This window comes from Meleagris gallopavo, chromosome 3 (assembly GCF_000146605.3).
Source record: "Meleagris gallopavo isolate NT-WF06-2002-E0010 breed Aviagen turkey brand Nicholas breeding stock chromosome 3, Turkey_5.1, whole genome shotgun sequence".
NCBI classification, from domain to species: Eukaryota; Metazoa; Chordata; class Aves; order Galliformes; family Phasianidae; genus Meleagris; species Meleagris gallopavo.
Genome location: NC_015013.2, coordinates 48,199,114 through 48,208,974, shown reverse-complemented (window position 1 = coordinate 48,208,974; position 9,861 = coordinate 48,199,114). Strand labels below are relative to the sequence as shown.

At 39.0% G+C, this 9,861-nt stretch overlaps 1 protein-coding gene across 1 annotated transcript in view; it reads right to left on the bottom strand.

The window, feature by feature from the left end:
• Window positions 1-1,116: 1,116 nt before the first annotated feature.
• RIOK3 (RIO kinase 3) overlaps window positions 1,117-9,861 on the bottom strand; it is a 12,060-nt gene continuing 3,315 nt past the window's right edge. Inside the window, exons 6-13 of the mRNA XM_010708833.3 lie at window positions 9,202-9,345; window positions 7,573-7,700; window positions 6,259-6,447; window positions 5,607-5,766; window positions 4,602-4,682; window positions 4,422-4,511; window positions 3,952-4,059; window positions 1,117-2,475 (exon numbers count right to left, since the gene is read on the bottom strand). Coding sequence (XP_010707135.1) covers window positions 2,374-2,475; window positions 3,952-4,059; window positions 4,422-4,511; window positions 4,602-4,682; window positions 5,607-5,766; window positions 6,259-6,447; window positions 7,573-7,700; window positions 9,202-9,345 — 1,002 coding nt within the window. The 3' untranslated portion in view covers window positions 1,117-2,373. The remainder of the gene's footprint in view (window positions 2,476-3,951; window positions 4,060-4,421; window positions 4,512-4,601; window positions 4,683-5,606; window positions 5,767-6,258; window positions 6,448-7,572; window positions 7,701-9,201; window positions 9,346-9,861) is intronic.

The window sequence follows — 9,861 nt, the reverse complement described above, 5'->3', positions numbered from 1 at the left end:
TCGCGGCTCATGGCGGCAGCGGCTCACGGCGCCAACGGTGCCCAACGAACCTCCCGGCAGCGGCCGCTTCCTGTTTACACTCCCTCCACACGTGACGCAGGAGCGGCCCGCCTTAAAGGCGCAGGGCGCACAGGCTGCGGCGGGAGGTGCAGCACTGGGGAGCCCCGCCCCTCAGCCTCCCCATTCGCAGCCCGGCCCCACCCTCGACGGGAGAGCAGAGGGAGCCTACAAGCCCACAGCAAACGGGGAGGACGCGTTCTTCCAGAGCACCGCAAAGTTCAGCATTAAGTGCTTTGTCTTACAGTAACTGCAACACAAATCTATTTTACAAAGACATTAAAGCGACAGAAACAAGGGAGGCTTCTATTTAAGAACAATACAAGAAGCTTCCCGTGCTTCAAAATGACCCCTTGTATTCCAACGGTTGCTGCTGTCTCCTCGCAGGCATTTCATCCACAGCACTCCAACACCCCTACTTGACAAGAACGCTGCGGTGGAGTAGCAGCTGCTTTGCAAAATTTGTTTTGCTGAGAAATGTTAGAAGGACAAAAACTTATAATGAACCTGGTATCAGAATCATTTGAGTTGGAAGAGATCCTTGAAGGCCATCTAGTCCAACTCCCCTGCAATGAACAGGGACACCTACAGCTACATCAGGGTGCTCACAGCCCCATCCAGCCTGACCTGGAGCGTGTACAGGGATGGGGCATCCACCATCTCTCCGGGCACCCTGTCCCAGTGCCACTCCACCCTTACTGTAAGAAACTTCTTCCTCACATCCTATCTAAACCTCTCCTCTGGCTATGAGGTGCGACTGTTTTTCCTTTAAAAAGAAAATGCCTTACCCTCTGCATGCTTTGAGAAAGGTTGGGTTGTACTTGACAACAGCAGCATTCACTTTCTGAAGGTGTTAACTGTATCACTCCATGTCAGTACCCATTCTGTTCTTTCCATGAGGTCCCTATTTTGGGCAACTTTTTGACTAAGGGATTAGGAATGAACTCTACAAGTCATAAACTGCTTTACCAAAAACAAGGAATAGAAGCAAGACGATTGTCTAATTCAAAGCTTTGAGGATCAGGGATGGCTAGTACAATACAAAGAACCACACAAGAATACCACTGCAAGATCTTCAGTTTTTACTTTGCCACCACTCCTCCAATTAATAAAAACAAAACCCAACTCACTTCCACAGTACACTGGGAGAATGTCACACAGCAACATTATATTTTGCTTGATAAAGAGCAGCATCAGGAACTGCAATCAGAGTTTGAAAAGTTGATCAGAAATTCTTAATTCCAAACCACTCCACTAGATCAAGTCATCTTTAAATGTGCTGTAGAGAAACATTGCTAGACTTAAAACTTGATAAAATAGAAGACTGACATTAAGAATAAAAGCATGAAAGATATATCTTCTACTTAAAAATAGTAAGCTTAATTTAAAAGTAATTCTGATCAGTATTTAGTTTTCAGAGTATATGATTCTTTCTCTTCTAGATGAATTAGGAGGTTTGGTGCTCTATTCAGATTTCCAGTGGAAATGCAAGATCATACAGGGCTTTTTTGTTTTCTTTTTTTAATTTGTACCAAGTTTTTTAATTACTTGTGGTGGCTTTTGTTGTTGTTGTTGTTTTGTTTTAAAAAAAGACCAAATGTAACTGAACTTACTTTGTTAAGCAACTTGGATTTCTTAGTCTGTCAAAGAAGTCCTCTGCTAGTTAAGATCCATTTCTTGTAATATCTAATTGTATTTACTGAGACAGAGCCACATTCCACGTACTTTAAGTGAAAAGTCTAGGCTTTTCTGTATATAAAGATATTATTTTGTTAAATTAACAGTTTAATTACTACAGCACACAGTTTGACTTTTGGTTTTGGCCAGGGTGAAGTAGGGCGAGATGCTCATCGACATTTTTTCCATCTACAATTTTAAAGCTGTTTTACAAGTAGCAATAGGGGAAGAAAAAAAAGAACTCTCCTAGTGTGCTTTCTAAGTAAATGATTTAAATGATGTATAACCTTTGGGAGAAAAAAAAACACTAAAACAAAAGCTCTGAATCATGCAAAATATGACCACCTCAGCTATATCAGCCTAGTGTGAGCAGCCAATTGGTGATGCTGTCAGACCATCCCCAGAAGTAGTGACATTCCATCCTCCCAGTGCCAGCCTGATGCGTGGGCCAAGTTAAAAACAAAGCAAACAAAAAGAAAAAACACACTGAGGCATCACCATACGCTCACTGTGTTTTCCATTTTGGCAATTCCAGTCAACCACTCTCTTGACATTGGTAGTTGACATTTACCACTGCACCAACAATGTCAGTAGCAGCAAGTCTGTGTTGTTGTTTTTAAAGCAGCAACACACCCAGTGCTATTCATTATATATAGGTGGGTCTCCATCAGTTGAAAATGTGGACACCTTCTTTCCATGATTCTGCACGTGATCTTCATTCATCTTCTCCAAGGCTTCAATCTAGAGAGCCAAAAAACAAACTCCAATTGAAATTAGAAAGCCATGCTTGCTCTAGAATCTTGCTAAATAGTATAAGAAGTGTATATTTAGATGACTGATCAGGTACATACAATATTTCATTTGTTCTGTCTCATATGCGTGCAATATGCTTTAGAAACAGCTCAAAACATCTGTTCTCAGAAGTTAATAAAAGGAATAGCACTTCCTCACAGCTTCACACCATACAACAACTGAAATACATGAATTGCAGAAAGACAGGGTGATTCCTAAGACGTCAGCTGTATTCCACAAAGTACATAACCATCTATTTCGCCACTGCTAATCATCTGTGCTGTAACTCAGCCAATCCAGCAACAATGGAGAAATTCCCAGTAATATTAAGATTACAAATCCACCATAATCATTGTCAGTGGTGAAAGCAGAAGACTGTCACCATTTAATGCTTTTTTTTTTTTTTTTAACAATCAAAGTAACTTTAGCTTATTTTAGCCTTCAGCTAACTTTTGGATTGCTTCCTCTTGTACTCTGTGGGAGGTAATTCTATTCACTCCAGTCTAAAGCTTATGTTTAAGGATGGACTGCTCAATTTCACAGATACGTAAGCAGCAGTAAATCTTTCCCAGAAAAGCCATAGGTAAAGAGAGATGACAAACTCCTACATACCAAAGCTCACAATGAAGTTGGTAAGGCAATTTCTCCCTAGCCCCCTTAATAAATCAATCAGTAACTTTATCTTGGAACAGTCTAAGAAATTCTCATGACTGTTTTGCTCCCTTCATCAGTTTAAGGACTTGCACCACAAGTTAAATGCTCCAACCTGTTTTTATCCTGAACAAGCATAAACCTGCAATGTTATCAAGATTCAAGTAGAATTGCTATGTAGCCTTAATTTAATCAGTAGATGGAGAATTTTTGACAGCTTATAATTGTCTGTGAACAGGATGCATCCCTTGAGGAGCGATAACCACAATTTGACAGTTAAAAGTGAAATGTGACCATAGATTCCTAGTCTATATTTAGATTAACATGATTTCATATGTCTAATGTTAGGTTTGAAGATTGAAAATGCAAGCCTATAATCTTCAAAGAGAGTTTAAATTTAAAGTATTAAAAATAAGCAGCAATTTATTCATTTCAACAAAAGCTTATTCTAAGAAAGGAAAGCTGTAAGGCAAAACAACAACAGTATCTTTTAAATGCAAACAGATCACTAAATATTTCCCTTAGCACTGAAAAGAGCAATTATGCACTAGGACCTTTTATATTTGGGAGCAGATCATCAGGAATACAGTAGAAAAGTCTGTCAGAGTTTCTGAAAACTGCTTCTATGAGGAGGAAATAACCAACATTTAAAAGAGAGGTGCAAAATGATTTCTGAAGTTATACTCACATTAATCACGCAAACTAAACTTGGAAAGTTAAGTATTGCAATGGCTACAAGCTAACCAAATTGAAATGTTAAACACAAAGTTATACCTCTGCTTGGAAGTCCACTTCATTTTCAGCTGTAATATTTAAACCTGAGACAGCATTGAAGAGTTCACGCTCATTAAGTGCTTCTGCTACACCCCCTTTCTGGAAGAACTGCATAAAATAAAAAGCACACATTAAACACTTAAGAGAAAACAAAGTTTTTATCTTTCTCCATGAATTATAATTTTAGAAGTTTTTAGACAAAATGATGTTTTTGCCTTTGCTGACCAGGTAGCAGCTGAGGGAAGTTTCAAATCCACCAGTACTGTTTTATTCTACCCCAGATTTTGCCTTTCAAAGAAGAACGCCATCAGTACTGACATCGTGCAAGAGTAATCTTACACAAATCCAGCCACAATTATTTCGTGGAGTTATACTGATTGATTTTTAATTAATTCTGAATTCCACTGTTGCTGTTGTATCTTAGAAAGACATCCTTTGTAACAGAAGATTGTCAGCTGAAGAGCTCCTACCTGTGAAACATTCCTACAGTCTCTGAACAAAAATTCAAGTCCATGAGGATGGGTTGGCTCCACAGACTGACTGACATCAATAAGCCAAACCTGTAAACAACAGAGACAACAATTCACTTTGCTTTAACATTTCATATTAGACAAAACCTTTTCTTCCTACATCATCAAAAATATGCTCACCTTTCCATCGTGCCAAAGCATGTTGTATTCACTCAGATCAGCGTGGACCAGATTACACTCTTTATACAACTGCTGCATCATCTGCAAGGAACCACATCAATGAACAAAGTGTGCTAAATTCCAAATAAATAACAGTTGCATAACTGTAACACAATGAAGTGTTTCCCACCCACACAATTTATATAATTTCTTACAAGTCTTCAATAACATTTCACAAGGAATTGCAGTTTTGGTGAAATGCCAGCAAATTAAGCTTTTATTACTGACCTTTGTCAAGTCAGTCTGGCAAACTCACATCAGCTCTGCCAGCAGACTGAGCACATTAGACAGATAAACACATTCTCTAAACGTATCTGTCACTCTTGCCCAATCCCACAGGGAAAAGAAGGCCCAGTTTTAGAATCCCAATCAGTATTGATACTCTGCTCATTGAAAACAGGGTTGCGTTGCCCTACCAGTCTCAAAATTTGACACACACATCATTCACAGTACTAAACTGCCGATGGTTTTTGCTTGCTTTTATGATTATGGGAAACTAATAGAAAACAGACATTTAGAAGGTACGTATCTGAACCACGAAGAACACATGCCATATTCTAATTCATTCTCTGATTTCTACACTAGTTGTTTTTTTTGTTTTTTTTTTAAAAGGGTGGTTTACTAACAGAGCACGATTAATTATTATCAACTAAGTGTTTTGTAAACCCAGAAAGACAAAGAACTTTCTAAACCAAACACTGCTTCTATAAAAGGAGGACAACTAGCTCATAAGTTCTGTGTTATAAAATACCCTGTCACCAAGTTCCAAAGCACATCCTCTGCTCAGATTATTTTTTCTAGTGCTTCATTTCTTATTTATTCTAAGTAACTCATTAAACAGCAGCAAAATAAGCCTTTGGACTCCATAGTTGGAAATTTATCCAAGCATCCTAGAAAAGTAAATAAATGCTGATTTGTCCTTTAAGTTATTCAGTACACGTACAAGCCACATCACCATTGCCTTACATTAACAACTTGATAGTAGGCCTTTTTCATATCTTCACTATTAAGTTTTACATCCTTTAGTTTAGGTGCTGGGACTTGATCCTGGCCAATGAAAGACATAACCAAGACATGTTTCTTAAGGATAACCACTTGTGGACAAGGAATTCCTGCATTTTGCATTCTGTGAATAAAAACAAATAGATACTGATTAAGAAAAAAAAAAAAAACAACAAAACAAAACAAAACAAAGCCATAACAATTAAAAAACCAGCAATCTAGTTACTGCTTGTTCATTTCCAAGCCACATGCGAGAGATTTGATCCAGAAATAGTCTTTGAAACAGACAGGATTGTTAATTGATTATACACTTCCCCCCCCCCCACATTTCACTTAGGACTCTAAAGTCTGAGTTACCCAAACCATGCCTAAAAACGGTAATGGAAAACTAATTATTTTTACAGCTAGAGGCTGTTAACTTCACACGCTTATAAATCCTACTGCCAAATCCCAGAAGACGCTTTTAATTCATTAGACTGTAAGAAACCAGATGCTTATTCAGTCTATGCCAACATCAAATCTAGACTTCTACCCAGACATAATCTAACTTTCTAAAACAGAGAGTAGGAAACCAACAAGAATTTGATTTTATTATTATTATTATTTTTTTTTTTACCTTGTTAAGTTATGCATTTCTTTCTCAGCCCACATGCGAATAATCTTCCGTGGATTCAATTTACTGAAACGGTCTTTGAATCTGTAGTCATCCTTGATGTATTTGTCACGGTTTTTGAATTCATTAAGAGTTGTTTTAAACACTTTAATGGCACATTCTGGAGGTATAACTTTATCATCTTCAGTTGCACTTATCGTGGAAAGAGTCAAACACACAATAAAATTAACTGTTCACATCCTTACAAGAAAATGCACAGTTGCTTTATTGCTTTTTCATGTTCTTTGTTTTCTCTTTTTAAAAATGATGTAAGATAACGAGATTTTTAACACGAGAGGGAAAGATTTGATACTGTATCAAGCTTGAAAATGACTTCAAGGTAAGTTTGTAAGGGCTGTAAAGCTTGAATAGGAAATATTTGATTTTTGGAACTTTGATCATATGTTGCTTATCCAATAGGTTCCGTCTCCCAGCCTGTGAAAGTTTTAATTAAGCATCATAGCTAATAGTAGCTGTGTTAACAGATGTAATTACTTCCATTACGTTACAAGTGAAAAAAGACCCATGTTTTAGAGCAACAATAGTAGTGTCACCATGTTTTGTTAAGCACCTCAAAACACATGGCCCTTTGAATAACAGTAAGCAAAAAGGTCACTCTTACCACTGTTCAGGAGGGGTCAAGTAGAAGAAACTAACCAACCAACCTTTCCCCCACTCCCAACATCATCTCACTCCTGATATCTCTAAAAAGGTTATTTGAATTTGGGTTTTATTAGTTCCTTCTTCATGTACTTTAAACGAGCGATGTTTCTATGCACTGCAATCTTTAACGCACAATTCTTTGAGCATGGTAGTCTTTAAAAACCAGAGACTTGCACGAATTGCAAAGTGAACAGCATCCTAAAGGTAACCATCTAGGTAACCCAAAAATAAGAGAGAGCACCTCTCACTCAACTGCATAGGTTGAGCCGTTAAAAGTGGTGCATATGGAAAGACAACCTTCAGGAAGCCCAAGATCATCACAGTGGCTTTCTAGTCCAGGGTAGCTCAGTGGAAACAGACCTTCACAGAAAGTTGCAGTTGACTTGTCCCTAGCTCATCTCCAGAGAAAAACGTGGAAGTGTTTTTGTTTTTTATTAATACTTCAAAATAGGCACTATAGGCTTGCAGAACTTATTGCTGTCTGCATACATATGAACTAAACGTTTAAGTCCTGGCAATGAGATAAACACAGATTGTTCAAATATGTTGTGGTTTCTCCTTTTTAGGTTCTCTCTGGCACTTCAGACTACTATCGGTAACAAACAACATACTTACTTTCCTCCATATGCATGAAAAACAACAGATTCTTTCCCTGTGCTGATGCAGCCTGTGATGGTCTCCAGCATTCCACCACTGACCATCTTGTACAGAAGTAAACGTGTTTTAGGATCCACTGCTTTCTCCTACAGGTGAGAAATAAGTATACGAATTATTAAAATAATCCTTCACTTTTACAATGAGTTTATAGTATTTATATATTACAGGTGCCTAATTGCATGGAAAAAATAGCATATTAAGAGTGCTCTCTCCATTGACAGGGTGGGGGAGAAAAATACTCAGATACATTGTCAGCTGTGTAGCACCCAGTATTTTATCAATTCTGCATGCAGTATACACAGTGTTATCACACAACCATAGAATCTCAGACTGGTTGAGGGGCACAGGGAAAAGGGACATCTGGGTCCATCCGGCATAAGCCCTGGTCAAGCAGGGACACTCAGAGCAGAGTGACAAGGACTGCATTCAGGCAGCTGCTGAAGATCTCCAAGGAGGAGACTCCACAGCTTCTGGGCAACTTGCACCAGTGCCAGATGGAAACTCTTATGTTCCATTTACACACATTGCCTCTCATCCTGGCACTGGACACCAGTGAAGAGAGCCTGGCCCCGTCCTCTCTGCACGCTCCCTTCTAGTATTTATATATCTGATGAGACACTCTCAAGCCTCTTCTCCAGGCTGAACTCTCCCAGCTCTCCCAGCCTTACCCCATAGGAAAGATACTCCTGCCCCTTCATCATCTCAGTGGCCCGCTGCTGGACTCTGCCCATGTCTCTCTCGTAATGTAGAGCTGAGAACTGGACCCTGTACTCCAGAGCTGAGTAGAGGGTATAGATCACCTCTCTTGACCTACTGGCAATACCTTGCCTAAAGCAGCCCAGGATGCCATCAGCCTTCTTGACTGCAAGGGCATGCTGCAGTCAAGGTGAGGTGAGGCTCACATTCACCTCACTGTCCACCAAGTCCTTTTCTGCCAGCTGCTTTCCACCTAGGTGGCCCCCAGCACATTTTTTGTGCCAGGAACTGTTCCACCCCAGTGCAGGACTTGCTGAACTGTAGGAGATTTTTGCCTGCCCACCTCTCCATTTTGTCAAGATCCCTCTGAATCGCTGCATGGCCCTCTGGTGAGCCAGCTACCTCCCCCAGAGCTCCTAGATTCACACCATCCATTAATTTACTGTGGGTACACTCTGCTGCATGGTCCAGATTCAGATTATTCCTTAAGAGCACTTTCTACAGTGTTTTCAAGAATCATCTCAAATATTATGTTATTCTTGTATCAGCAAAAGTAAAGTAAAACATCCAAGTCTGAAAGACTTCAGAGCAGGAATTACCACAGGCACAGTTCTAGATTAATTCATTAAGGCTATCTACTGACTTCCTAAATTATTAAGGAAAAATTTAATCATCTTCCTGAGACTAGCTATGAGGACAGATGCTTGGAGCCACATGCTTCAGAGTATTTGCTAGAAGATTTCTATACACAACCTCTAAGCTCATTTAGCTGAGTTAGAGACTGGTTTAAAAAGAACTGTTTTACTAAAACCAATATTTCTCAAGGAATTACCAAAACAGCAGTTTACTGTTACGTAAGATAAAGAGGATAAAAAGACTTAAAGAACATACTGCAGTGGAGTGTTCCTTCTTTTCATGGAGTCTTGCACTTCGACGTTCCTCAGAGTATGCATGCTGCTTTAAGGCGTTGAAGACTTGATTTGACAGCTTTAAGTCCATCCCAATTCCATCCCCAACTTGAAACTCCGGTGCAAACTACAAATAGAGATAACTGTTAAGTATTGGTACTGGCAGACAACAGTTGGCAGAAGCAGGAATTTCTCATTCTCATCTTCAAGAATCTAGGGCAGATTAACTAAGGAACAACATGCCACAAAGTGAGTTTCAAAGTGTCAAAAAACATATTGCTCCAATCTCAGTACTCAGTTCTGCCCAAACTGATATGATATTACTTAACCTGTGAAATAGCACTTGCAGCATTTCCTTATTTAGAGCAGCAACACCACTTATATTAAAGAAAACAGAAGGCACATAGTATGGATAAGTAGATTGAAAAGCTGTATATCAAACCACTGACTGAAAATAAATTACTTAGCTAAGCAGGCAAAATTCACACGCACACAAAAAAATTTGTTACATGACAGCTTTACTATGTAGAAATAGCAATGTTTTATTTGCCTGTGTTCCAAACTTGCTGACAGCTTTGTTTTGTCAAAATAGTTCTGTATAAGTTCTTTAAATATGTAACTAACAACTATTATCAAACTACAT